Raw genomic sequence first — 26,894 nt, 5'->3', positions numbered from 1 at the left:
TCTTCCTAGGACTCTGGTGACTCTTGGCTGTCCCCATCCTCAAAATGCATACTTATTAGACCTTAAATAAGAAAAAGTCCAGTCCCCCCTCCCCCCCGCAAGCCATCCTTGGCCTCCTTGAGGACAGCCCCTCTTGGTCCCCAGTGACCCCCTCCCTGTTCCCCTCACTTGGGGGGCCGCCACCTTTGTTAGCAAGTGCCTCATGCACTGCATGTCCTGGCTTTGTCAGGGGACCCTGGCGTGCTGCCCTGGATAACATTTTGTTGGAATCCACTTTTGGACACCCATTTCCAACCAAACAGGGCTGTGAGATGGGGGCTTTCTGGGGGCTGGCTGGAGAGGATGGTAGCCAGGGTTGGGGCTGCACCCTGCTTTCCTATGGGCCGCATGCATGCCTGGCTGGCAGAGAGTGTGGAGGGCACCAGGAGGTAGAAGGCAGAGGGCCCTGCCTGGCTGTCTGTGGACTGGGTGGGGAACGGGACTCGGCCTGGGCTTTTCCCAGTCTATGGGCTGATGGGAGTGGGTGACGGTGGGGAGCAGGGCTGACCAACCAGCACAAGAGCTCCACCATCCCTAGAGACAGGAGATGGTCCAGAGGAGAAACACGCCATGGCTCAAGAGATCTCTTCTCCAGTGACAGGGCCCCTGAGGAGCCATGAGGGCAGCCCCCCAACACTGGTTGCCCCCGCTCTGCTGGGCCTGGAGAGACAGAACCACTGCCCTAGTGGCCTGTCCCCAAACAGCCCCCATCCGCATTTCTCCCGCAGCAGCAGGCCCAGGAGATGGGGACCTGGGCTTCCCGGGTCATCCTTCCTTCCCCACCATGCTTGGGGCCTGTGCTGGGTTCACAGCTGAGGCCAGTAGTACAGTCTCCATTTGGTCTCCAAGTCCCTAGTGGTGCAAATGACCAAGTGGGAGGGCAGGGCTCAGGACAGTGGGGCAGCAGCTCGTTCCTCAGCTGCAGGGAGGCAGCCGGCATGCCCCACGCCCTCCTTGCCCGTTCCGGGCGGCCGGGCCTGTGCTATAGCACGTTGTAGTAGGCCATCTCTTTCATGGCCTGTTCGGAGAGGACGCTGGCCTCGGCGCTGCCATCCACACCCGCGTAGGCGTAGGCGTTCTCCTCGAAGTCCTCCATTTCCTGCTGGCTGTCGAGCTCAGAGGGGTCTGTGCCCGTCAGCTCCATCATGGGGTCTGCAAGAGAGGGCACAGTCAAGCTTAGCTGCTGCCTGTGAGAATGGCCAGTCAGTCCCACACAGGAAGCAGAACTAAAGGAGTGGTTCCTAGTCACGGCTTCCAGAAGACTCAGTGGTTTCCTCTACCGCCCTGCTCTGGGGGGACCTGACTGACTCCCGTGGCTTTTCAAATGTGTGCCGAGTGAGTTCAGGCCTGGATTTGAACTCTGGGGGGGGTCTGTTGCACCTCCTGAGTCATGAAAGTGAAAGTCGCCGTTTTCTCCGACTCTGCCACCCCATGGACTAGCCCGCCAGGCTTCTCTGTCCATGGAATTCTCCAGGCAAGAATACTGGCGTGGGTAGCCGTTCCCTCCTCCAGGGGATCTTCCCAACTGAGGGATCAAACCCACGTCTTCCGCTTTGCAGGTGGATTCTTTGCCATCTGAGCCACCAGGGAAGACCCCTAAGTCACTAAGCCCTTATTTATTCTTTGCAACATGACTAATTAATCCCCTTTCCCATATGAAAGATTCCTGTGCTGTATCATGTTGGCCACACCACTTATTTGGCACCTACTGTATGCCAGGCACGTGACATGTATCATCTCCTGAATGCTCACAGCGACCCCATTTAGGAGAGCAAAAGCAAGTTCAGAGAGGTTTATCAACTTGCTCAGGGGCACCCAGCAAGTGCTATTGTTTTGATCTACTTGTGACTATCTCAAAGGGCTGTTTCCTCTGGTGCCAACTGTATCCTCTGGCCCTGCTCTCCAAGGCCAAACACTCAAGGTAGGTAAACAAAGATGATGAGATAAAAACTCTTATTTTAAAAGGCCTCCAGTCATTTTATCAAATTGAAATCTTTTATAAAGCTCTTACTGTTGGAACAAAGCCAGATAGAAAACTCCACAGAGGTGGAGGCCTGGGTGGGGCTGCCTTCTGATGAGTTTTGGAGGGAGGGAGGCCCAGAGGACACAGGGAGGCTTGCTGGCAGGGACTGTGGCTGAGTCCCAGTGTGCATTGTGCCCTGTCTATCTAGGAGATGCGATGTATTTGAGAGGAAACAGAACCCAGCCCAGGGGTAGCCTTGATGAGTCTAAGGCATGGTTTTTCAACCTTGGCATCATTAACACCTTGGGCCATGAGTCTTTGTTTTGGGGGATTGGCCTGTGCATTGTAGGATGTTTCACAGCATCTGTGGCCTCTGCCAGCTAGATAGCAATAACATCACCCAAGCTGTGATACCCAACTGTCTCTTGTGTATTAGTTGCTCAGTCGTGTCTGACTCTGCGACCCCAGGGACTGCAGCCCGTCAGGCTCCTCTGTCCATAGGATTCTCCAGGCAAGAATACTGGAGTAAGTTGCCATTTCCTCCTCTAGGCAATCTTCCTGGCCCAGGGATCAAACCGGAGTCTCCTGCATTGCAGGTAGATTCTTACCGTCTGAGCCACCAGGGAATCCCCAAATGTCTCTTAGACGTGGTCAAATAAATGTCCCCCATTGAGAACCACTGATTGAATGGCAATCCCACTCCTTGCCAATGAGTGGCTCAGGATGAGGAATGGGACCCAATTCTGGCCAATGAATCATGAGGAAAGGCCTACTAGTGAGTTCTGAGAATGTTCTCATTGGTTTCATAGAGCAAAGGACAGCAGGCTCTTGCACTTCCAATGGAGGTGAACAGGGAAGCATGTTGCCCTAAAGGCTACTGGCAGCTATTTTGTGACCATGAGGAAAATCACAGCCAATGCTGTGGAGAGAGGGAGTCTCACCCTGTCATTGCTGAGGGGCTGGATCAGTCAACTTTGCAGATAACCTGGACTGCAAATCATTTCTTCATTTATTTCCTTATTGTTTAAGCTGGTCTGATTGGGGTGTCTGTTGTGTCCATGGCATATGACACACTGAGTCTTCTGACTATAAAACAAGGTCAACTGCACCACGTCTTACAGACCCGAGGCTGTTTCTTCCTCAAATCCTAGTGGCACACTTTAATCAGCTATCATATAGCTGATTAAAAATAAGCTACATAAAGGCTGAAGAATTGATGCTTTCAAATTGTCGTGCTGGAGAAGACTCCTGAGAGTCCCTTGGACTGCAAGGAGATGAAACCAGTCAATCCTAAAGGAAATCAACCCTGAATATTCATTGGAAGGACTGGTGCTAAAGCTGAAGCTCTGATACTTTGGCCACTTGATGTGAAGAGCCATGATGCTGGGGAATATTGAGGGTAGGAGAAGACGGGGACGGAGGATGAGATGGAAAGATAGCATCATCGACTCAGGGGACATGAATTTGAGCAAACTCCAGGAGATGGTGGAGGACAGGGAAGCCTGGTATGTGGCAGTCCATGGGGTCGCAAAGAGTTGGACACAACTTGGCAACTCAACAACAACAACAAAATAAAGCCAGGAAAAAGTTCTACCTTTGAGTCACTTGTTACCCTCCCAACTTTTTTTATTAACTCTATTTGGCAGTTCCAGTTGGCCCCAGGGAACAATTTGTACCATTTATTTACTTATTTTTTTTGCAAAAACATTAATCTACCTCTTGAATTACAGTCCTATAGTTTATTGGATAGCTCTATCTAGAATGTATGCTGCCTTCCTCCTGCACAAGATCAAGCCTGAGCTTCTCAGACCAAGGTTATATATGAGTGACTTGGGCCCTAGCCATTCCCCTGCCAATCCCTGCTTTACTGTCTGTTATCTGGTACAATCAGGAAGAAAGCCATTGTAGGCATCCTTGGTTGTTGACCTCAGATAGAAAGAGCTTATGCCTTAGCCACACCCTGGAAGAGAGGTTTGTAGGGACAGCTGCTTTCAAAGGACCAGTCCTGCTCTGTCCCTCCTGGTGGGTTTGCTTCCTAGCAGATGCACTAGAGTACTGGCTCTCAGACTCTACTCTGCATAGAATTAACTAAGGGGCTTAAAAAAGAAAAAAAAAAAATTCGGATCCTGGGCCACACGCCAGATCAATTACATTCGAATCTCTGTGGTTGAGACTCAGGCATCAGCACTTTAAAACTTCTCTAAGTGATTTCAATGTGTAGCCAAGTTTAAGAACGGCTCTCTAGAGCTTAGAATCAGAGGTTCCCAATTTGAGTTTCTTGACCGGTAGCTTCCCTTTGACTTAGGAACTTGGAAATGCAAATGGTCTGACCCCACTCCAGACCTACAGAATGAGAAGCTCTGGGGGGTGGGATTCAGCACTTTAACAAGCCTCCAGTAATTCTCATGCTCCCTGGCTCAAATTTGAAAACCATCACTTCATTCAATGCCTCTCAAGTTTTCCAGTGCAAACAAATCACCGAGGGATCTTTCTGAAATGCAGATCCTGATTCAGCAGGTCTGGGGTGGAGGTGAGTCTGCAGTTCTAGCAAGATCCCAGGTGATGCCAACACTGCTGGCCCCAGAACCACATGCTAAGGAAGAAGGTGCAACAAAGCATCTATATGCAGTCAACAGCATTCCATCCTCACTCAGGGAGAATGGAAAACTGAGGACACTTGTTTCTACCAGAAAACCCCAGGCCACTCACTGTTCCAAAGCTAAAGCAGGGTTATTTCCATCATGCCCCAGCATCTGATTGGCTCCTCGTGAGTAACCTCACATGGCAAGTCAACCCACCCAGTGATTGTCAACACACATTCCTAGCTGTGCATCTTGGAAGAAACTCCAGAAAAGTCAAATAGCTCCAGACTATACAAGGAACCTTCTGCAAGTGTGGCTGTCTACTCCTTCCTGTAGAATCTCTAGTGTCTCCTCCCCATGAGGCCAGAAAGAAGAAGGTGCTTCCACTACTGACCAGTGTTGAGGGGAGAGGTCATCACTAACACGTGGGGATGTTATAACAAACAGCCAATGAAACCTCCGCCAACTGCAGAGGTGAGCAAAAGTCTCCTGAGTATGTGGGCTGCATTCCTTCCGCCAGGCACTAGGAAGAGTGTGACTGACTGTATTACCCTTTTTGCCTTGGCCACTGGGAAGCTCAGGGCTCCCTTTTGCATGCCCACAGAACCTCCCACTTGTACTTGGGCTTGTGACCTCACCTGGCTCTCCCTTATCTTTCAGTTGGCATTTTCCCTTTTGTTACTTTCCTTCCCATCTATTTTTAAACTCATTATAAACTGGGGGATTTTTGCAGAAACTAATGCCTTCGACCAGTTATTTTTACTTTGGCCAGTCAAATATTAATTCCGTTATTTCACTAACACTTTGCAGATTATTACATTCAATAGTTATACCTGACACACCTATAAAGTCTTCTCCAGCACTATGAGTTTCATTTTCATTTTGAATATCCCAAACACTAAGGTTTTTTTTTGTCTTTTTGTTGGTCTAATACATTCTGAATCAGAACTATATTCTGAAGAACTATCATCTTCTGAGACACTATTATTTATGTTGCTTAGACAATCAGAGGAAGTAACTGCATAAAATTCACCGAAAAATTCTTGTTTTACTCAAAATTTTATAATGCATCATTTTTGAAATTTTATGGTAATAAAGTTGCATTTATAACATACACAAGGTTGGAACAAAAATCTAACAGAGCAAAATGTGAATTATAACAATCGTAAATTGTATAATGAACCCTTGATCAGTTTTAAGCTCTAATAACTTTGCACGGTGACGTTAATTGTATCACTCTCTAAAAACATATTGATATGTCTCCAGACAAAAACGTCTGGGTAATAAAAGACATATTAACACATCTCCAGTCAAATAATGTGTTAAAAATGCCCTGTCTCAGTGATGATCTTGCATGAGTTCCCTAACTTCTCTATCCTTCAGTGCCTGCATCTGTACAATGGTGATAATAACAGAGCCAACCTCGCAGTGAGGGTCACATGAGTTAATAAAGGCTTGGCACACAGCACTCAACAAATATTCTTTTTATTATTGTTTATGTGAGCCCACGTAAGTCCTTTGGAGAATACATAAACGTCCCATCGTTATCACGCTGATGGCCCTCCGGGGAGCCCTCTCTCCAGACCTGAGCCCACCCCAGTGAGGTCTCAGGCCTGGCCAGCCTCCCCACTCCCCTCACTGGACAGGAGGCTCCTGAGTGCGCCATGACAGGACCATTCCTGCTCCGTCCTCGGCGTGTGGCCCACCCACCTTGGCTGTCCAGGCCGATGTCCATGACGCCGTGCTTGACCTTCATGTGCCGGCTCAGGTTGCCCTTGAGGTTGAACTTGCTGGAGCAGTAGGGGCACTTGAAGGGTTTGCTACCCGCGTGAAGATGCATGTGGCCCAGCAGGTTGTACATGCGGTTGAAGGACTTCCCGCACACCTGGAACACACCCCGCCCCAGCCCCGCCTTGTCAGCCTGGGGGCCTGTCCTCCCCCGCCCCTAGCCGCTCCCACCTCCATGGCTGGGCCTGAATCGCATCCCCTTTGTCCCTTCCTATGTGACTGCAGAGGCCGAGGACTGGGCCCCTCCTTGCAGGTCACCGTTCCTGCGGGTCTGCCCCACACTCCCCGAGCCGAGGCTGAGACCCAGGCTGGGAGCTCCGGCAGCACTGAGTCTCTGGCCTGGGCTCCTTCCCTGAGGCTGCACCGTGACCTTCACCCCCGCCCCCAACTCTCCAAAATCAACTTCGGGGAATTCCCTGGCGGTCCAGTGGTTAAGATTCTGCACTTTCACTGCCAAGGGCCTGCGTTCCATCTCTGGCTGGAGAACTAAGATCCCACAAGCCTCAGTGCAGCCAAAGAAAAGCAGCCAATTCAGTAGCTTGTAGGACCTCAACCCTCACCACCTACCCCCCACCCCCGCAGAGCCCAGCAGTTTCAGCCAACGGGGGTTGGGTGGGGGGAGCGGCCCCCCCTTGCCCAGCCTGGGTCCCGCCTCCTGTGATCACACGCCGGGGCCACTTGTGAGCAAGTCCTGCCCTGGGGCCCGAGGGTCCGGTACCTTGCATTTGAACGGCTTCACGGGCGAGTGGACGATCATGTGGGTCTTGAGGGTCTGCTTCTGCACGAAGGTCTTGAAACAGATGTGACACTGGTAGGGCCGGACGCTGGTGTGGATCAGCATGTGCCGCTTCATGTTAGCCTGCAGGGTGAACTCTCGGCCACACACCTCGCACTTGAACTCCTTCACGCCCTGTGGGGAGGTGCGGGGGCGGGCGGGAGCTGTGGTCAGGACCGCACGATGGACACAGGTTCTGGGAGTGTGTTCGTGCGGCCCTGACCATCAGGGCTTCTGGGAAATGACTTTCTGTTGTTTGCTGTTTCTTAGTCTCTCAGACGTGTCTGACTCTGTGACCCCATGGTCCCAGTGTCTCTCTCTCGGCAGACAGACCGTGTCTCCTGTGTGGGCCGGCTTGACACAGTGAAGATGACGTGTGTGACCACCAGGGGGCCCTGCCCTTGGGGAGCTGACTTCGTGCATGGTGTGTGCACTGCATACACTGAGGCTGATCACAGGAATGTTTTCAGTTTTATCAGCCTTTGATTTTTGCTTTCCCCTTTTCTTCATAGTATTATTTATTTATTTATTTTAACACTTTGTGGACTTGTGGGGATTTTAAAGTCTACAAAGATAGAGGAGAAAGATGGCAAGTACACAGCACGTGTACTTATCGCTCTCTATTCTCATCACCCAAGCCCCCTGCAGGCATAAATAGTCAATCATCTGGTTTTATGGCCAAGGCCAGATTCAGCTTCAGAATCCTTCTTAACATTACAGTCTAGGTAGCTACACCAATTGAATGGAGGAGCCCAAGGGGACTTCCCTGGTAGTCCAGTGGCTAAGACTCAACGCTCCCAATGCAGGGGACCCTGGTTCGATCCCTGGCCATGGAACTAGATCTTATATGCCATAACTAAGACCCAGTGCAGCCAAATAAATTTTTAAAAATATATTAAAAAAAAAAAAAAAAAAAGTTCCCAGGGCTGGGACAGGCTGGATTCTCGGCTTGGCAGGATATTCTCCCCTACTCACTGCAATGTCCACTGTGAGAGACAAGGACACGAGTTCAACCTGGAGCCTCTCTAAGGCCACAGCTATGGAGAGTGGTAGCTCTATGCACATGCGTGCTCTACTGGTCAGTCATGTCCGACTCTTTGCAACCCCATGTACTGTAGCCCGCCAGGCTCCTCTGTCCATAGGACTTTCCAGGCAAGAATACTGGAGCGGGTTGCCATGCCCTCCTCCAGGGGATCTTCCTGACCCAGGGATCAAATCTGAGTTTCTTATGTCTCCTGCATTGTAGGTGGGTTCTTTACCACTAGCGCCACCTGGGAAGCCCCAGCTCCATGCACATTCAGCTTCAATGTGAAGCTGGTTGGCTTTGGGTAGAAACCACAGCGCAGGCCAAGTGCCAGAGTGGGATGGTGGGACCCGAGAAGCCTCATTCAGCCTGTCTGGATGTAAAGGCTCCTCAAAGGAGGTGACGCTGGCTGAAAGTCAGGGTGGTTAGCAGCCTCCAGGGAGACAGGAAGGCAAGGGAGAACTGGTCAAGGTGATGTCTAGAGACACGGCAGACAAGACAGTGTTGCTCTGCCATCTGTCTCCACAGGCCACTTTGCCTCATTTCAGAGTATTTGGAACCAATTGTACTTCTCCATAACAAATATTTTCCCTTACATTCATTCCCTTTTTAAAGCTTTTTTTTTTTTTTTTTAATATTTATTTGGCTGTATCGGGTCCATGTTGTAGCACATGGGCTCCAGAGCACACAGGCTCAAAAGTTGTGGCCTGTGGGCTTAGTTGCCCTTTGGCATGTGGGATCTTAGTTCCCCGACCAGGGATCAAACCTGCATCCCTGCATTGGAAAGTGGATTCTTAACCACTGGACCACCAGGGAAGTCCCTCACTCCCTTCTACAATGAAATATATTTAGTATTTGCTTAAAAGAGAGTCAATGGCACCCCACTCCAGTACTCTTGACTGGAAAATCCCATGGGTGGAGGAGCCTGGTGGGCTGCAGTCCATGGGGTCGCTAAGAGTCGCACACAACTGAGCGACTTCACTTTCACTTTTCACTTTCATGCATTGGAGAAGGAAATGGCAACCCACTCCAGTGTTCTTGCCTGGAGAATCCCAGGGACGGGGGAGCCTGGTGGGCTGCCGTCTATGGGATCACACAGAGTCGGACACGACTGAAGTGACTTAGCAGTAGCAGTAGCAGTAAAAGAGAGTCACACGCTTTTGATAGACTCTCGTAATTATGAGAGGCAAGGGGAGCCCTTTGTGTTCTTGAGCATCTCATCTACTTCCCTACAGCATCCTGGCCTGTCTCTGGCCGGGTCCTCCCAGCTGTGAGATGGAAAATCAGCAATTCTCAAACTATGCTCCTTGGGTCCTGCAGGGATTCTTCAAACACTTCAGTTCAAATGTTTTAAAATGAATAAAGTTTTACTATTTAAAAAACTAATTTCAGAGCACCTGAGACACTGGGGCTGAAGCCCCTGCAGAGCTCCAGGCTTGCGGCCCAGCAAGTCCCCCCAAAGCGTTTGCTGTTGACCTAAGGGGACCCAGCAGGGTGGCAGATGTGTCCCCTCTGCTCACCTGCATCTGAATTGCAGATGTCAGGATTAGGGAGGAGAAACCACATTCAGAAACATGTCTTTGGTTGTTAAATTAAAAAAACGGTTCATATCTTAAAAAAAAAAAAAATCCCCCAAACCACACACACAAAAACCAAAATCCAAATAAACAAAAACTAGTTTCAGTTACATCTTTTTCCTAACACTCATCAAAATAAAGCAGAGACATCACTTTGCTGACAAAGGTCCATCTAGTCAAAGCTATGATTTTTCCAGTGGTCATGTACAGTCCCTTAGACAGCAAGGAGATCAAACTAGTCAATACTAAAAGAAATCAACCCTGAATATTCATTGGAAGGACTGATGCTGAAGCTGAAGCTCCAGTGCTTTGGCCACCTGATGCAAAAAGCCAACTCACTGGAAAAGACCCTGATGATGGGAAACATTGATGGCAAGAAAAGGGGGTGACAGAGGATAAGATGACTGGATGGCATCATTGACTCCATGGGCATGAATCTGAGCAAACTCTGGGAGATGGGGAAGGACAGGGAAGCCTGGCATGCTCCAGTCCATGGGGTGCAAGGAGTTGGACACAACTGAGCAACTGAACATCAAAATAAATATATTTATTTTGATAAATAAATAAATATAACGATAAAAATAAGAAACATTTGGGAATTCCCTGGTGGTCTGCTGGTTAAGAATCTGCCTGCAATACAGGAGATGCAGGAGACAGGAGTTTAATCCTTGGGTAGGAAGATCCCCTGGAGGAAGAAACTGCAACCCACTCCAGTATTCTTACCTGGAAAATCCCATGGACAGGGGAGCCTGGAGAGCTACAGTCCATGGGAGTTGCAGAGTCGAACACGACTCAAGTGACTGAGCACACAAATATTAAAAAAAGAAAGAAAGAAACGTTCACCACCTAAGTGGTCTCATCCAGCACTATGGGAAGCCCTGGATGAAAGCTCGGCAGGAGGAGAAAGCAGAGACTCAGGAGGCCGGCCAGGGGGAGGTGTGTGCCTGGCGGGGAGGTTCCAGGGGCCAGGTCTGGCCAGGGTGCGGCTGGCACACGGCGCCCTTACCTTATGGGTGAGCGAATGCTGCTTGAGGTGGTGGATCTGGCTGAATTCCATGCCGCACTCGGTGCACACGAAGGGCCGCACGTTCTGGTGCTTGAGCATGTGATTCTGCAGCTGGCTGCGGTAGTGGAAGGACTTGTCGCACTCCAGGCACTGGTAGAGGGTGGGGCCCTGGTGGGAGGCCAGGTGGCGCTTCAGCTGCGTCAGCGTGGAGAAGTCCAGGCCGCACTCGACGCACACATGGCAGCGGCCGCTCTCGTGCTTTACCTCGTGGGCCTTGAGCTCGCTGGGGTAGGCGAAGCCGCGGCCGCAGAAGTGGCAGCTGTAGGGCTTGACCTCCGAGTGCAGCAGCATGTGGCGCTTGAGGTGGCTGGTCTGCGTGAAGGCCTTCTGGCACACCTGGCACTTGTGTGGCCGGGTGCCCTGGTGCGTCAGCAGGTGCGTCTGCAGGTGGCTGGGCTGCTTGAAGAGCTTGCTGCAGTGCGGGCAGGAATGCGGCTTGATGCCGTTGTGGCCCAGGATGTGCGTCACCAGGTTGTACTTGGACGTGTAGGACTTCTCGCACATGCGACACTGCCAGCGCTTCTGCCGGTCGCCGGCCTCCACCAGGTACGAGTCGTCGATCTGCACGTTGATGTCCAGCCGGTCCAGCTGGGCCTTCTTGTGGCGCTCCACAGTCGAGCCGGCTGCGTCCGCTTCGAACTCGCCCACCTCCTGCCACACGAAGCCCTGCTCCGGCTTCACGGGCTCCGGGGACTCCATGGTGGGGGGCTCGGGGTCGCTCAGTGGGGGCAGGTGCGGCGGCTCGAAGCCGCACTCCACGGGCAGGGCCTCCGGCCTGGGTAGCGCCATGCTGGGCTCGGCGAAGGCGTCCCGGGCCGGGTCGGGGAAGTGGGGGTCGAAGGGGGCTACGTCCAGCTCCGGCCGCGGGGCGCGGGGAAGGTGTCGCAGCGTCCGGGGCTTGCGGCTGAAGACGCTGAGGTCGATCATCTTGACCGCGCTGCTCTGCACCAGGGCCTCGCAGCCGCCGCCAGCCGCCTCGGCTGGGGCCTCTGCTGGGCCGGCATCCTTGTCGTCGCCGCCGGGCACTGACACCTCGTAGACCTCCTCCTCCTCCTCCACCTTCTCAAACTTGACCTTGGGCACCAGGCGCACAGGCGGCCGCGTCTTCCGCCGGGTGTGCTTCTCGAAGGCCGCCTCCACCTCCAGCACCTCCTCCTCGGCCGGCTCCTCCAGGGCCCGCCCGTGGCAGGCCAGCTGGTAGACGTCGGGGCCCGGGGGCCGGGGCTCCCCTATGGCTGCCCCGGACAGCTCCGGCCCCAGGTCCGGGTAGAAGGCTTCGGCGCTTATGGTGGCTCCAAAGAGCTCATTTTCCGAGACCAGGCCCAGCACGGCGGCCTGAGCCAAAGACAGCACCACCACGGCATCAGTCTGTGTCCCTGAGTCCATGAAGCCCTCCATCCCGTGGCGGCTGGCTAGGAGGGCATCGCTGCGGGAAGAGAAGGGAACATGAGCGCCGCCAGCTCAAGGCTGCCAGACCGACGACAGACAGACACAGCTCAGCGAGGGCTCGCCCAAATCTGGGTGTGTCTGTCCCCGACGTCTTTCTATTCCTGTCTTGGGAACAGGGCACAGGGTAATTACGGGGAGCCATGACACCCTCTGTGTATCTGATCTTTGTTTGCCACAACCTCCATCTGCCTGTGGGGGTCCTGGTTAAGCCCTGCCCCCTTGCTGGCCTCAGTCTTCCCATCTGTGAAATAGGGAGGCTGGGTTTCCCCAGTGGTACAGGAGTTCCCAAAAGAATGGGATCCAAAATGGCAAACAGTAAAGATTCTGCTCTTTTAAAAACTGATGTTAAAAAAACCCATCTTTACTCAAATGAAATATATACCTTGTTCCCACACAATGGCTTTGTGTCTAAGGTATAATTTTACACTGACCTTGAGACTGTACAACTGTCACCATTTGCTTGGCCATGTGAATGTGGTGTTTTGGGTTTTTAAATATATTGGGCAAGAACAAGGCAACACACAAAAATAAATTAGGTGCCGAGGCCAAGCTCAGACAGCAGTTACCACCTGTCAGCCCTGATGCTAAATGACTGTGCCTTGCACAACAGGTCATTGCTCTTGATTAGCTAAATGTTGCACATTTAATGACCTACGTTTACACTGATTAAAATATAGCTTGTGTCTGATATGTACCCTGGAATTTCATAAAAGATCTGACTTGAAAGAAGGAGTCTGTGATGGCTAACAAGCTGGAGAAAACCGGCTGAAGTGAATGCTAAAACTAGCTCCCAGCTTCGCAGCCACGTTCTGTGATCCAACAGGTGTTTCTACAAAAGCCACTAAGCCCACCTGTCCGGGTCCAAAGCCGGGGCATCAGCTTCCTGCCTTCCTAGGGGATCTGCCACACCGGTGCCCTCTGCGTAGCCTGGCCTTTGCACAGAGTTCTCCCACCGGGGTGCCCTTTCCCCAACCCCACTGAGCTCCTGGCTCCTCCCACCAGCTCCCCAGGCTTCCCTGAAATTCCCCCAGTTCCCAGTGCTTCTCAGCTCTCCAGCTCTCCCTGATGTGGGAGGGCCTCCTCCCTGGCCTGGGGTCCTCATCAGATTGCACCCTGCCCCCCTGCTCGGTGTCTAGCACAGCACAACAGAGGCGCTCCATAAGGAAGGGGAAAGACAGGACTGTGGTGGCTCCTGCCTGAGACTTCCTCCGGGGCCAGGGTCAGGTGCATGGCGGCGGCCCTTCCTCAGGAAGCAGGCTCCCGGCCGGTGTCTCCCTCCCCCTAGCAGGCCAGAGGAGCTTCCCCTTCCTGAAGCCAGCTAAAAATAAAATACCCCAGAGAGGAATTTTAGCCTCCTTGAAATGGACACTAAAGAGTAAACTATTAAGCTTAAAGCAGGGCTCTTGTGGAAAGGGTCGGATGGAAGGAAAACCTCTGGAACAGGCTGGGGGTTGTGAGGAGGGGGTGGCTAGCCCTGATGGAGAGAGCTCACCCTCCCACCCCGAGTTGGAAAGAACACTCAGCTGGGAGTCAGGCAGCCTGGCCTCAAGTCCCAGCTCTGTCACATACAAGTGACTAAGCTAAGTCACTTCTGCATCTCAGTTTCCCCATCCAAGAATGGGGGAGGGGGACTTCCCTGGGGGGGCCCAGTGGTTAAGACTCTGCATTCCCAATGCAGGGGGGAACCCAATGCAGGGTTCTATCCCTAGTTGGGGAACTATAAGACCGCCCCCCCTATGCTGCATGGCATGGCCTAAATAAATAAATAAATAAATAAAATTAACTGGACCGCCAGGGAAGTCCTCAAAGCAGCAGACTTTCTGGATGAAAACCACAGACCTGAGAGATTTCTCCATTCTGGGGTCCCAAATTCATCAAAGGTTTGGGTGATTCTATGTCAGCCTCTAGAGACTAAGAACTCATTTGATCAGTGCAACAAATAATTTGCTAAATCCTTGGTCTGGGTTGGGCCCTGTGCTTGGAGATGAAAGGCAATGAGGTCCCCCGTGGTGTCCAGAGGAGACTGCTGTGCCCACTGCAACCCCCCTGCCTCCCTGTGCGGGGAGCCTCACTGCCTTGGAGGACAGCGGCCCATCTGACCCAGCGTCCAGCAGCGCCCAGCGGCAGCCCTCGTGTCAGCTGTGGGTTTGAGAAAACAAGCAGCTCAGCACTTTTTCCAGACTTCCCCAAAGGCAGGGCCAGCAGAGGGGAGGGACTGACCCTCAGCGGCGGAGCCTGTGCTGGGACTTGGCCTGGATTCCGAATTCAGATCTGGACTTTGCCCGTTTCTGGTTCAGGCTCATCCTGTCATGCCCTGAGCCTCAGTTTCCTCATCTCTGCTGAGAGGGAGGTGATGCCCGAGTCCTGGGGTGCTGAGGACATGAGATGAGTATGTCGGCAGAGATGTCAGTCCCTCCCCTGTGCTTTTCTCCCCTCCAATCCCACCTACTTTATTTTTAATTGGAGGATAACTGTCTTACAATGTTGTGTTGGTTTCTGCCATACAACAACACAGATCAGCCTTAAGTATACAGATGTCTCCTCCCTCCCACCTCCCCACCCCACCCCACCCCTCTAGGTTGTCACAGAGCCCCAGGGTTGAGCTCCCTGCATCATATAGCAAATTCCCACTATTTACCTGTTTTACCCATGGGGATGTATATGTTTCCAGGCTACTCTCTCCAATCATCCCACCCTCTCCTTTCTACAAGTCTGTTCTCTATGTCTGTGTCCCTATTGCTGCCCTACAAATAGGTGGATCAGGGCTATTTTTCTAGATTCCACATCTCCTGTGCTTTCCTCCAGGCCCCAGTCCCTGGCAGCACCCCTCTTCTAGCACCTGAAGGGAATGGGAGCAAAGAAACCCATAACACATCACTCTATTGGCAGATGAGGGCTTCTCAGGCGGTGCAAGTGGTAAATAACCTGTCTGCCAATGCAGGAGACGCGGGTTCGATCCCTGGGTCAGGAAGATCCCTTGGAAGGGGAAATGACAACTCACTCCATATTCTTCCTGGAAAATCCATGGATAGAGAAGACCGGGGGGCTACAGTCCATGGGCTCGCAGAGTTGGACATGATTGAGCACACACACAGACATTGGCAGATGAGCGCCTGCCCGTGGAAGCACATGTCTGGGGCAGCCCCCCACAGGGAGGGTGGTCGTGTAACATTCCAGCCCTGTTAGGAGGACCTTCTAAGACCAGAAGGGCCACTCCCAAGGCTCACACCAGGAACCCAGGTGCAAGCTGAACCTGCCCCCGGCCACCATGCATCCCCCTCCCACGGGGACAGGCTGGTGGTTTACTTTGGGGCTGAGGACTACAGCCGGTGCCTGAGTGTAGACGGGGACCTGCCCACAGCCCTTGCTCTCGAGGGGTTTATGCCCAAGTGTGGGGACACACAGCTGCCAACAACTAACCACAAATGCGGTGACTGAGTACTCAGCAGGTCCTAGGCAAGCCTTTTAATCCTAAAAACAACCCCGTGGGGTGGGCAGTAGTGGGCACCACACTCCATGGCCCAGGAATCCGAGGTGTAAGTAGCAAGCTCAAGAGTGCCCTGGCAGGCCAGTACTGAAGACTCTGTGCTTCCAATGAAGGGGGCATGGATTTGATCCCTGGTTGGGGAACTAGAAGACAGAACAGTGCCCCGGCAGCGAGGGCAGCACTGGGTCAGCACCTTGGCCCATCCAGGCTCCGTACCTGCAGCTCCGCCCCGCCGACCGTGCAACCTGGGAGGCCGCGTCTTGGCTCCGAGCCCTCCCTCCTCAGGCTCCCGTGAGCCCGCGGGAATGCACAGGTAGACTCAGGACCCGCTCCTGTCTGGCTGGTCCAAGGCTCCAGCCGGACTGGGCAAGGCGGGTCCCCTTCCAGGGCAGCTAGAGCCCCTCTCTCCTTGGGTATCCACTCAGAAAGCACTTCTTCCCGGGAGCCTTGATTAACCCACCTGCTGGTCAGGCCCCTGCTTAACCGACGCATATCACCCTGTAAATACACGCTGAAGGGGCTGAGTGTTCACTGGGGCAGCCAGGCAGGCTGTGTGTGTGTGGGGGAGGAGCTGTGTTTGTTGAGACAGAGGCCCGGAGAAAGAAGACAGAGGGAATCTAATTCTCCTGCATTTCACATGCGAGTTTGTCTGCCTATCGCACACGGGGCCGGGGGTTGGGAAGCTGGGGGTTTTGCAACGCGGGTGCCATCATTCCTCCTCCTCCTGGGCCATCTTTTTGTGCCCCCCACCCCCGCCCCAGCTCCTTCTCACAGGCCACAGCCCTCCTGTTTTAACATCCTGGCACGGGCTGCCCAGGGCAGGAGGCGCACCCCACCTGTGCGCCAGGGCGGGGTCCCCACACTTCAGGGCCCCTCTTGTCATCGGCCTGGGCCCTCTTGCGGCACGTGGCTTCTCAGGGCAAGGCCTCTCTCCCACCCCTTGTGCTGTGGGCTCAGAACAAAAGCTCTCTACAGTGTCCCAGAGAAAGGGGAACTCAGACCGCCCTGGGCTCTGCACTGCCTGGGCTGTGAGATGAAGGGCCACCAGGGGAGGGGATGTGGCTCAGCCTCCTACCAGGACACCCTGGTCCCCGGGGTGGAGAGAAAGGGAATGGAAAAGGCAGGGAGACAGAGGGAATAGAATCACTGCTTAATTGTAGTGTGAAGACCTGCAAGGGGAGTTGTGGGGAGGGGGGCCACAGCAGAGAGAGACAGAGAGAGGGGGAGAGAGAGAGAGGGAAGGAGGGGAGAGGCTGCGGAGGAGGCCAAGAAACAAAAGCGGGGGAGGGGGAGGAGGCGCCTGCAGAGGGGGAGGGGACTGTGCCAATGACACCAGAAGCCCAGGGCTGTCCTATTTCCCAGGGCTTAGCATCACCCTCTCCCAGGCCAGCCCATGGGGAAAGACACAGTCTCATTCCCGGAGGCCCAGCAGGAGGCCTCCCCAGCCCAGGCAGGGCCCCAGGGTCCCCAGAGCTCTCACTGCTGCTTCATCTATTGCTGTGCTAAGGTCCCTGTAAAACACTGACACAAGCTTGTCAAATGAAATTTTAATGAGTGACTTGCTCGGTGACCCTGGACAAAGTCACCTGGTCCCCCAGGGTCTCAGTTTCCTCATCTGTAAAATGGGCACAAGTGGCTTCTTGGGAACTTGAGGGCGGGTTAATCCTTGGCTTACCTGCCTGTCTTCTGGGGTCTCCTCCCCAAGACGGGAGCCCACTTCCTCTCAGCTACACTGCTTTAAAAGCTCCTCTCATGGAGACCCCCACCTTCATGCACCAGGGGAGGGTCATGGAGCTCAGGGCCACCATTGTCCCTGGGAACCAGACAGTGGGGGAGTTGAGGCCTGGTCTTGCTTGGGGCTGGCAATACAGGAGTCATTTGGAAGGAAGAACCAACAAGACTTTGTGATCATCTGGCTATTTTTGCCTCACTCTTGCCACCAGGACATCTTAAAAACCAACTGAAGACACAGGAATGCTCTGGGGCTTTTGCCCAGTCTTGGGACGTCACTCAGTGCCCTGTGATCCATTACCCTCAGGGTGATTTTTGAGGGTCTGCTCCCTGACACAGGCCCCACGAGCCCCGGGCTCCTGCTGGGGAGACAGATTCACCCCTTTGGTACTGCAGCTGAATCACTGACTCAACCCACCGGCCAGGCGCGGGGTGCCATTCTTGGCTGTGAAGATTTCTTAGTTGTTGCTGTTGTTCACTTCCTAAGTGGTGTCCGACTCTTTGCGACCCCATGGACTGCAGCCCAACAGGCTCCCCTGTCCATGGAATTCTCCAGGCAAGAATACTGGAGTGGGTCGCCATTCCCTTCTCCAGGGGATCTTCCTGACCCACAGATGGAACCTGGGTCTCCTGCATTGGCAGGAGGGTTCTTCACCACTGCGCCACCTGGGAAGTCCGAGGACATGGTAAGAAGCATAAGTTTCCACACCAGGGGGAGCAGCTCTGAGCAAGCTCAGTCTAAAACCTGAGGCACCAGGAACTTTGGGAGAAGCACTGGGCTCAGGTGGGTACAGGGCCCCACAGAATAGCCGCTGGGTCCCGAGAGGCTGAACTCTGAGTGGCGGGGACAGGACCAGTGTCTGTGCCCAGGGAGGGGGATAGGGAGTGACAGGTATGAAAATGACTGTTTTTTTTTTAAAAAAAAAAAGCACCTCACGGGACTTCAACTTAAAGCAAAACCACCCTCTTTGTTTCCTCTGTTGTCCCCCTCTTAAGGGTAAACTCTGCTCACATCCCATGAAAGGAAAAGGAAGCGAAAGTAAAGGCTGGAGGTTTGTGCAAACCTCAGGGCTCCTTGCCGCAGTCTCACTTCTGTCCAGCCCACAAGGTCTCATTGGACTCTGGAGCTGACCAGGCGGCTGGGGTGGGGGTGGGGTGGCCCAGGGGGAAGTGTCCGAGGCTCTTCCTTACAGGAGTCGCTCTCTGCCTCAGCTTCCCCTTTTTCCTTGGACAGATTTGCTAAGCTCTGGCTCCAGAGGTCAGAGTGGCTGGGCCACCAACCCAACACAGGAGGGCCCGATGAGGGGAAAGGACTGGTCCAAGGTTACACAGTGAGATGCTGGTGAAGCCCAGAAGCCCATCGTCAGCCAAAACCTACCTGACCCTCTTTTAAAGCTTCCTGTACGTCTGCATCTTACACATACACACAAATATACACAGTGCTGTTTCCTACCTCAGGGCCTTTGCACAGGCTGACTCCCCTGGCAGGACTTGCTCCTTCCCTCCCACTGGGTGAATACCCGTTCCTTCTTTAGGAATCAGGCTTCCTAGGTGGCTCACCGGTTTAAAAAAAAAAAGAAAATCCACTTGCCAATGCAAGAGGCATAAGAGACTCAAATTCAATCCCTGGGTCAGGAAGATCCCCTGGAGAAGAAAATGGCAACCCGCTCCAGTACCCTCGCCTGGAGAATTCCCTGGAAAGAGGAGCCTGGTGGGCTACAGTCTATGGGGTCACAAAGAGTCGGACACAACTGAGCAACTGAGCCCACACGGCACTCACACACAGGCATGGCCTCCCAGGAGATATTCCTTTGCCTGGGGGCAAGGCGAAGGCCTCTTCCACAGCCTGGGAACAGCAGGTTAATTTTACCAGTGTCTAGGCTGGGTGCCCAGGTGTTTGGTCAAACAACAATCTGGATCTTCTGATGCTGTGATGTCATGGTTGATGTGATTAACATCTACAATCAGCTGACTTTAAGGCAGATTACCCTCCTTAACATGGGCAGCTCTCATCTAATCAGTTGAAGTTTTCAGAAAAAAAACCTCAAAGTTTCCCCAGAGAAGAAGGGGATTGCATATCACAGAAATCCTGCTTGGGCCTCCAGCCTGCCAGCCTGCCCTGCAGATTTTGGACTTGCCAGCCTCCACAACCGCATGAGCCAATTCCTTAAAATAAATCTCTCTCTCTGTGTATATATCCTGCTGGTTCTGTTTCTCTAGAGAACGCTGATACAGTTGTAGCGATTCACAATTGTATCTGTTGATGGGCCCTCTCCCCCACCAAAGGTCCACCCCATAGGACGGTGACTGCAGGGGACTGTCCGGAGAGAAAGACACCAGGCTCCTCTGTCCATGGGATTCTCCAGGCAAGAATACTGGAGTGAGTTGCCATTTCCTTCTCCAGGGGCTCTTCCCAACCCAGGGATCAAAACTGTATCTCCTACATCTCTTGCACTGGAAGGCAGGTTCATTACCATTAGTGTGACCTGAGAAGCCCCAGAAGTGTTAGTCCACTCAGTCGTGTCCGACTCTTTGGACCCCATGGACTGTAGCCCGCCAGGCTCCTCTGTCCATGGGATTCTCCAGGCACAATCTTGGGCCCACTCTCAATTCAAACTCTTCCAAGGACAGAGGTCCTGGCTTCACAGGGTCCAACTGGCACTGCCTGATGAGAGCACCGGTGCCTGTGCCAGTTAAATCAGAATCTCTGCCTCTGGGGCCTGGATATCATGTTTCTCCAAATCTTCCCAATACATTCTGATTCTCAAAATGAATTAGTAAGAGCTGATGAGCACCCACATGACCTGGGCCTGAGGGTGAATGAAGAGTGCCCTCCCATGGATGCTGTGATGCCTGCACCTGATGGGCCCTTCTTCCCCACTCTGAGGGGTCCGATGCCCAGGCCAGGACCCCCATGCAGCACACCCACGCCTACCCACCACCGCAGGCGGTTCATACAGGAGCTGAGACCACCGGTCTGCTTCTTCTCATGTCCCAGATGGACTTAGGCCACGGAGGTTCCCCTCTTGGAAGCACAGCTATGCATCAAGCCTTACACTCTCAAGCAAACTCTTCATACACAAAGGTGCATGTGAGGTGGAATAAGGTCAAAACTCAGGCGCAGTGACACTGAGCCAGCTGGAGCCAGCCCTCCGAGGAGGAGGGGATGTGCATGTCTGGAGAAGCAAAGCCATGCACTCCTGGGGAGTCCTGGTTCCTGAAAGCTGCCAGCCCCTGCCGCCAGCCTGGGGACCCTCAGTCACCGTTCTGTCCTGAGGAAAACTTCGTGGGTTCTTGATTCTTGTAGAGAGTGCTTGTGACTCTTTGCGGCCCCATGGATGTAGCCCGCCAGGCTCCTCTGTCCATGGGAGCTTCCAGGGAAGAACACTGGAGTATTCTTGGTTGCTGTGCCCTCCTCTAGGAGGTCCTCCTGACCCAGGGCTCCAACCCCTGTCTTCTGTGTCTCCTGCACTGGCAGGCAGATTCTTTACCACTGAGCCACCTGGAACCCCTTGTGGAAATGAGCCCAAAATAACAGAGCATCTAATTAACTGCCAGGAACAAACACTGAGCTGCCTATAGAGCTGCAAACAAAGCACATGGCATCCTCCTCGGGTACAGGGGTGACGTGTGCCTCTGATCTCAAGTCCCTGCGTCCCCAGAAGGCCGTGGGCGAGGGTTCCTCCGGCCTGATGCCTTGCTTGCCACAAAGAGAGAAAGCTGGGTTCTCCCGCAGCAGGAAAGTAGCCTTGCTGAAGACCCCTCATCTTCGAGGCTGGTCTTGGAATCTTCATCAGTAGGGTTGGAAGGGCCTTTGGGGACGCTTCTGTCCAATGCTGTCATTTGACAGATGTGGAAACTGAGGCCCCAAGGCTCCCGCCCCACAACGGGCACCAAACTGAGGCTCTCGATTCCCAGTGCATGTCCATCCACCCACCCATTCATCCACAGCAAACATGGCAGCCGCCCCACACACTCAGGCTCCCCGACCAGCCTGTCGGCTGCATCAAGTCCAGACACATCAGTAAAGACCTATAAGAACTTGCTTGATTGGCCCTTGCTTACGTGGCAACTTCATAGCACTGCTTGTTCCCTTAGTCATCACCCTCCAGCCACGTGGCCCTTCCTTATTTTCTTTAACAGATTCACATGCTGTTCCCGGTGCCTTGAATGCTCTCTTGTCCCTCAGCCTCCAGCCTTCAACTCCGGCATCACTTTCTCAGGAACCTTCCCTGCCCACTCTTCCAGCCAGGTCTGGTCCCCCAAGTTCTAAGTAGTTACAAGCTTACTGCTTTTCCTTCCTGGACTTTACCACAATTTTCAACGACAGGTCTAATTGTGTAATTATTTGCTCAATGTCTGGTACCCCAGTTAGATCACAGACTATGGGAGGGCAGACAGCACGTCCGTGCGCCCATGGTGCCGTCCTCACAGAGCACACATCTAGAATGATCGCTGTGCCTTTCGAGAACATCCATTCCAAGTGGGAAGAAAAAAAAAAAAAAAGAGCCCCTTGCCGATCCCCAGGTGGACACCCCCAGGTCTGTGCTTCTTTTCCCTGAGCTCCAGGACTAGTCCCGGTTCCCAGGAGAAGGAATGGCAAGCTTCATGTTTCTGCAAGGCTCGTGTCTTTTCTCCAATTCCAGAAGCAAAAAGCAAGTCTATTCTTGAAACAAGGACACTCATCTGGACCCAAAGATCACCAGCGTAATGTAACAGGGAAAAACAAACAAAACTTGGGCTCACAAGTTCACGGACAAAGATAAGAATCACAACTGAAGGAACATCGGGAGCCTTTATTGGGCTTGACCTTTGTCAGGTCCTGTGATGAGCGCGTGCAGTTCCCAGGCTTCCAGGCAGCCCTCATGGGGAGGAGAACCATTTCCATTTTACAGTTGTGGAAACTGAGGCTTAAAGAGAGGCAGTCCCTGATGGGTAGGGCAGGGCAGACCCCAGCTGGGCCAGCCCCAGGGGCCCAGGCCCAGCTCTCTCCACCCTGCCACCTTTGGGTGGGGATGAGCTTTCTGGGTCAGCTCTTATTTCCTTTCCAACCTCGGTTTCTCCACACCGGGGCCCGATTCAGACCTGGGAGCCCCTCCTGGCTTCCCTTCCTCCTCCCCAGCCTTGTCTCAGGCCCCTCCCACACTGAGCCCTCAGCCTTCTCCATCCGTCTTCCTCTCCCTCCTTCCGTTTCCGTGGCAACCCCATCCTCTGCTCTGCCACTCGGTCCTGCGTTCCCATCTCTTTCTTTCCTCTTTCATCTCTCCCCTCATTGCGGTATATAGCCCAAATCCCCCTCTGTCCTTTGCTTCTGGTCTCTAGTCCCTTTTACTCGCCTTTTTATCTCTTTCAATATTCTCTTGTCATCTCAGGGCGACATTTATTTATCTCTTGCTAAAAAGAAAGAAAGAGAGAGGGAAGAGGGGAGGGAGAGAGTGAGAAAGGGAGGGAGGAGGGAAGAAAGAAGAAAGGAGAAAAAAGAAACCCTATTTCATCAGCTCCAGCCATCTTTCTTTCCAAGGGCTAGACTCAGACAGATCCCAGAATGGACCCCCTGCTTTGCCACCATGCAGACCCTCTACTGACCTCACTAACCCCTGAAGAAAGAAACGGCAACTCACTCCAGTATTCTTGCCTGGAAAATCCCATGGACAGAGGAGCCTAGTGGGCTACAGTCCATGGGGTTGCAAAGAGTCGGACATGACTGAGCACACATGCAACCACAGGGAGGAAGTAAACACAGGTGGGGGTTGTCCAGGGGATGAGGGCTCACTGGGAGATGGGGCACCCTAGGGGGCTTGGCCCTGCTTCTCTGAGGTCAGGCTAGGGGAGGCACCAGAGGCCCCTTCAGGAGAGAACAAGGCTAGACCCAGACTCAGGGTTAAGCTGGGCCCAGCATCCCTTTGCATCCCTGTCCCAGCAGGAAATCACTGCAGTTCAGGAAAAGTGCACACACACACTGCCCCACGTCCCACACCTCCTCCAGGCCCCACCTTGCCTCGTGCGCACGTATGCATGAGACACAGGGCCTGTCCCAGTCTGGGGCCCACAGCGATACTGCGGTACCCAGCTCCCCTCACTCCAAACACAACAGTGAGATTCACAACCACTCTTCATAATTCGTTCTTCCTCGTGATCCCAAATGGCCTCTGAGCAAAGGCAGCACCAACTGGTGGGGACTCTGACTCTGCAGTTTTTGGACCATGCCAAGTGGCTGCAGGGATCGAACCTGTGCCGCCTACAGTGGGAGCACAGAATCTTAACCACCGGACCGCCAGGGAGTCCTGTCTCCACAGCCGAAGACAGAAGTCAGGGTTGTCGGTTTTTCCCAACTTTTTAGCTGCCATTAGTTGGGCTTATACTACCTTCCAGGCACGCAATCATAGCCACCCCAGGGAGACAGGCAGATGTCTCTTATCATTTTACAGATAAGCCAACTGAGGCTTGGGAAAGCCTGCCATTTGTCCAAGTCACCAAGCCAGTAGGAGGTGAAGGTGAGATCTGAGCAGGTTACAATCATGCCCCTTTTTCTTTTCTTCTTCCTGTGTTCCCGGGAGAGGAAGGTCATGCGACTCCCGGCCCAGACACCCCAGCCCCTGCCTTCAACACAAGAGAAACAGATTTACCACCGAAAACAAAGCAAGCCGATCACAGCCGGGCCCCAGTGTCTCAAAGTGACAGAGAAAACACGGGAGCTGGTGGAAAATGCTATCAAGTCCTCTGGGAAACCACAGCCACATGGAGAAGAAAGAGGCCCTGGACCCCTTCAGGAGTCCATGGGCAGCTTGAGCTACTGCTGAAGCTGAGCTGTGTTGTGGGCCAGGGAGGAAGTACTGGTGGCCACGAAGTCCTGGGGCTCAAAGGCCCTTCCGGAGTAGCTCCCACCTGCCCTATGCAAGCAGCTGGCAAGGCCCGGCCTCAGGACGCAGCAAGGCCCAGTGATCCAGGCCTGCCAAGCCCAAGGAGGTGTCAATGACATGACCTCTCTGTTTCTCCTCTAAAAGGCAGGCTGAGCACATCAGGAAAACCAGGAGCAGGGCCCAAGGAGAAAGAGATGGGCAGCAGCAGAGGGGGAGGGGAGGCATAGAAGGACAGCCCCTCAAGGTTTCCGCAGTCAGTGGCTCAGACTAAATAAATCTGCCTGCAATCCAGGAGACCAGAGTTCGATCACTGGGTCAGGAAGATCCCCCTGAAAAAGGGAATAGCTGCCCACTCCAGTATTCTTGCCTGGAGAATCCCATGGACACAGGAGCCTGGTGCGGTACAGTTCATAGCATCGCAGGGAGTGGACACGACTTAAGTGACTAATACACAGAGGGGAGAGGAACCCAGCTCTTGGTCTGGCAGGCCCAGCCCACACCCCCATCTCTGCCACAGATGAGCTAGGTGACCTTGGGCAAGTTCCTCAACCTCCCTGGGACTCGGTTTCCTTGTTGTAAGACAAGGAACTGTGACATGAAAAGGATCCACCACATACTGAGCCCTTCCTTCAGGCCAGGCTTTTTTGCCTGATGAGATCATGGGCAGAAAGCACGACTCCCTTTTTTCTTTTCCCTTTGGCCACACCACGCTGCATGTGGGGCCTTAGCTCCCTGGCTCTGAATTGGAAGTGTAGAGTCTTAACGAATGGAATGCCAGGGAAGTCCCAAGCGTGACGTCTTGAAACAAACCCACGTTACAGAGGAGGCAACCAAGGCATAAAGGAGTAACTAACCCAACTCACCCCATCTAGGATACACACAAGAGAAGTAAGTGAAGTTTGGGTTTCATTCTTGAGTCTAACTTAAGTGCTTTAAAATTTTTTTTTTTTAATTTTGGCTGTGCTAGGTCTTAGCTGTGGCCTGTGGGATCAGCTGCTGTGTATGGGCTCTAGTTCCCTGACCAGGGATAGAACCCAGGCCCCCACATTGGGAGGGCAGAAGTCTTAGCCACTGGACCAACAGGGGAGTCCCTTAAGTGCTTTTTAAGGCAAAGGAAAGAAAGGAAATACAGGTATCCGTGGGGGATGGGCTCCAGGCCCCTGGTGGAGACCAACACATGCAAATGTTCGAGCTCCTTAAGTAAAGTGGGCAGTACAGTCAGCCGCCTGTGCTGTGTTTGATAACAAGGTTGGTGGTGCACAGTAAGGACTCGATTACTAGGAGCTGTTGCTGCTGTTATCATTCATCATCCACGCCCTGGGCCAGACTGGTGATGGTGGCTGGTGGGAAACACAGACCCCACTCTCGGGGACCTCACATTTTGGTTTCAGAGACAAGACAAAGAATCATGGAACAGGAGAGGAAAAAAGCACAAAAAGCATGGGGTGCCACAAAAAGACAGAGTAACTTTGCTTTTTTTTTTTTAAAGGGTGTCAAAGATTCTTGCAAGTCAACGGGCACTTTGGGAGTCAATGGAGACTCCACTGGCTGTGGGGTCCGGCTTCACCCCGTTATATATTGGTTTGGGGGAGCCTCAGGCCCCTCATCTGTGACACAGGATCCCAGTTTCCACTTCCCAGAGCTGAGCCCTTCAGTCCAGTGAGCATGATCTATGGGATGCAGTACACAAGAGAGGGGCTGAGACAGTCTAGGAAGAAGAGAACCTTGCTCAGAAGCCCCCACCCACCTCCCCATCTGCTGCAGCGAGAGATGAAGGGAAGGGAAAATGGCAGAAGAGCAGCAGGCAGAGAACGTGCCGAGGGCTGAGGACGGCCGAGGAGGGTGGCCTGGCCGCGGAGCCCTCTCCTCACTCACGGCAGTCGGCGTGACTCATCCTGAGCCTCCAGCCCAGCAGCGTCCCTGGCAGCGTCTGCCGATGCTGTAATCAACATTTATTTTGCAGTCACCCACACACCCAAGTCGAGTCCGGATTTATGCCAGGAGAGGAGTAAAGAATGCCTCTCTCATTCACGTAGTGCCTTCATGTATCTCCGGAGGGGAGGGACAGCTGGGGAAACATTCAGCCCGAGAGTGTACACATGCATACATGAGACGCACATGGCCATCCACGCAAGCCATCGTCAGCGGCAGTACTGTGCCAGCTTGCTCCTTAGTCACCTAACCACCCGCACTGTCACATGGTGAGTCGTGGGTCAGAACCCACGTGAGGGGTGGACACCTGCAGTCCAGCCAGGAGGATGAAGGTGGGGCCGGGGGCAGCCCCTGAGACATGCAGATGTGAGATGAGAGGTTCAGGGCAGACTGCACACAGAAAGCAGGGAAAGAGGCTGGAGCCCCAGGACGGGGGTGACGCAGCCGGCCCCCGAGGGGTCTGTACTCTCCCAGGACTCATGGGGGCTGGGGAACCTCTCACCTGCAGGCTAGAGGAGAGGTGGGAGGAGGACCAGAGGGCAGAGGCCAGAAACCTCTGGGGTGGCCTGGACGCAGGGCAGTGGGGCGGGAGGGCCTTGAGGGCAGGCGGGTCCACAGACA

General features: G+C 53.4%; 1 protein-coding gene across 3 annotated transcripts in view; it reads right to left on the bottom strand.

Annotated features, from left to right (window-relative positions):
* Nucleotides 1-177: 177 nt before the first annotated feature.
* The window catches only part of ZNF710 (zinc finger protein 710), a 72,164-nt gene continuing 45,447 nt past the window's right edge, over nucleotides 178-26,894 (bottom strand). For all 3 annotated transcript variants that reach the window (XM_070358271.1, XM_070358274.1, XM_070358272.1), the window contains exons 2-5: nucleotides 10,755-12,240; nucleotides 7,091-7,282; nucleotides 6,295-6,469; nucleotides 178-1,191 (exon numbers count right to left, since the gene is read on the bottom strand). In XM_070358271.1, the coding sequence (XP_070214372.1) occupies nucleotides 1,022-1,191; nucleotides 6,295-6,469; nucleotides 7,091-7,282; nucleotides 10,755-12,212 (1,995 nt within the window). In that variant the 5' untranslated portion in view covers nucleotides 12,213-12,240 and the 3' untranslated portion in view covers nucleotides 178-1,021. The remainder of the gene's footprint in view (nucleotides 1,192-6,294; nucleotides 6,470-7,090; nucleotides 7,283-10,754; nucleotides 12,241-26,894) is intronic.

The sequence above is a fragment of the Bos mutus genome, chromosome 21 (genome assembly GCF_027580195.1).
Source record: "Bos mutus isolate GX-2022 chromosome 21, NWIPB_WYAK_1.1, whole genome shotgun sequence".
Classification (NCBI taxonomy): domain Eukaryota; kingdom Metazoa; phylum Chordata; class Mammalia; order Artiodactyla; family Bovidae; genus Bos; species Bos mutus.
The sequence above is the reverse complement of the archived record's forward strand: the minus strand, read 5'-3'. Positions and strand labels throughout refer to the sequence as shown.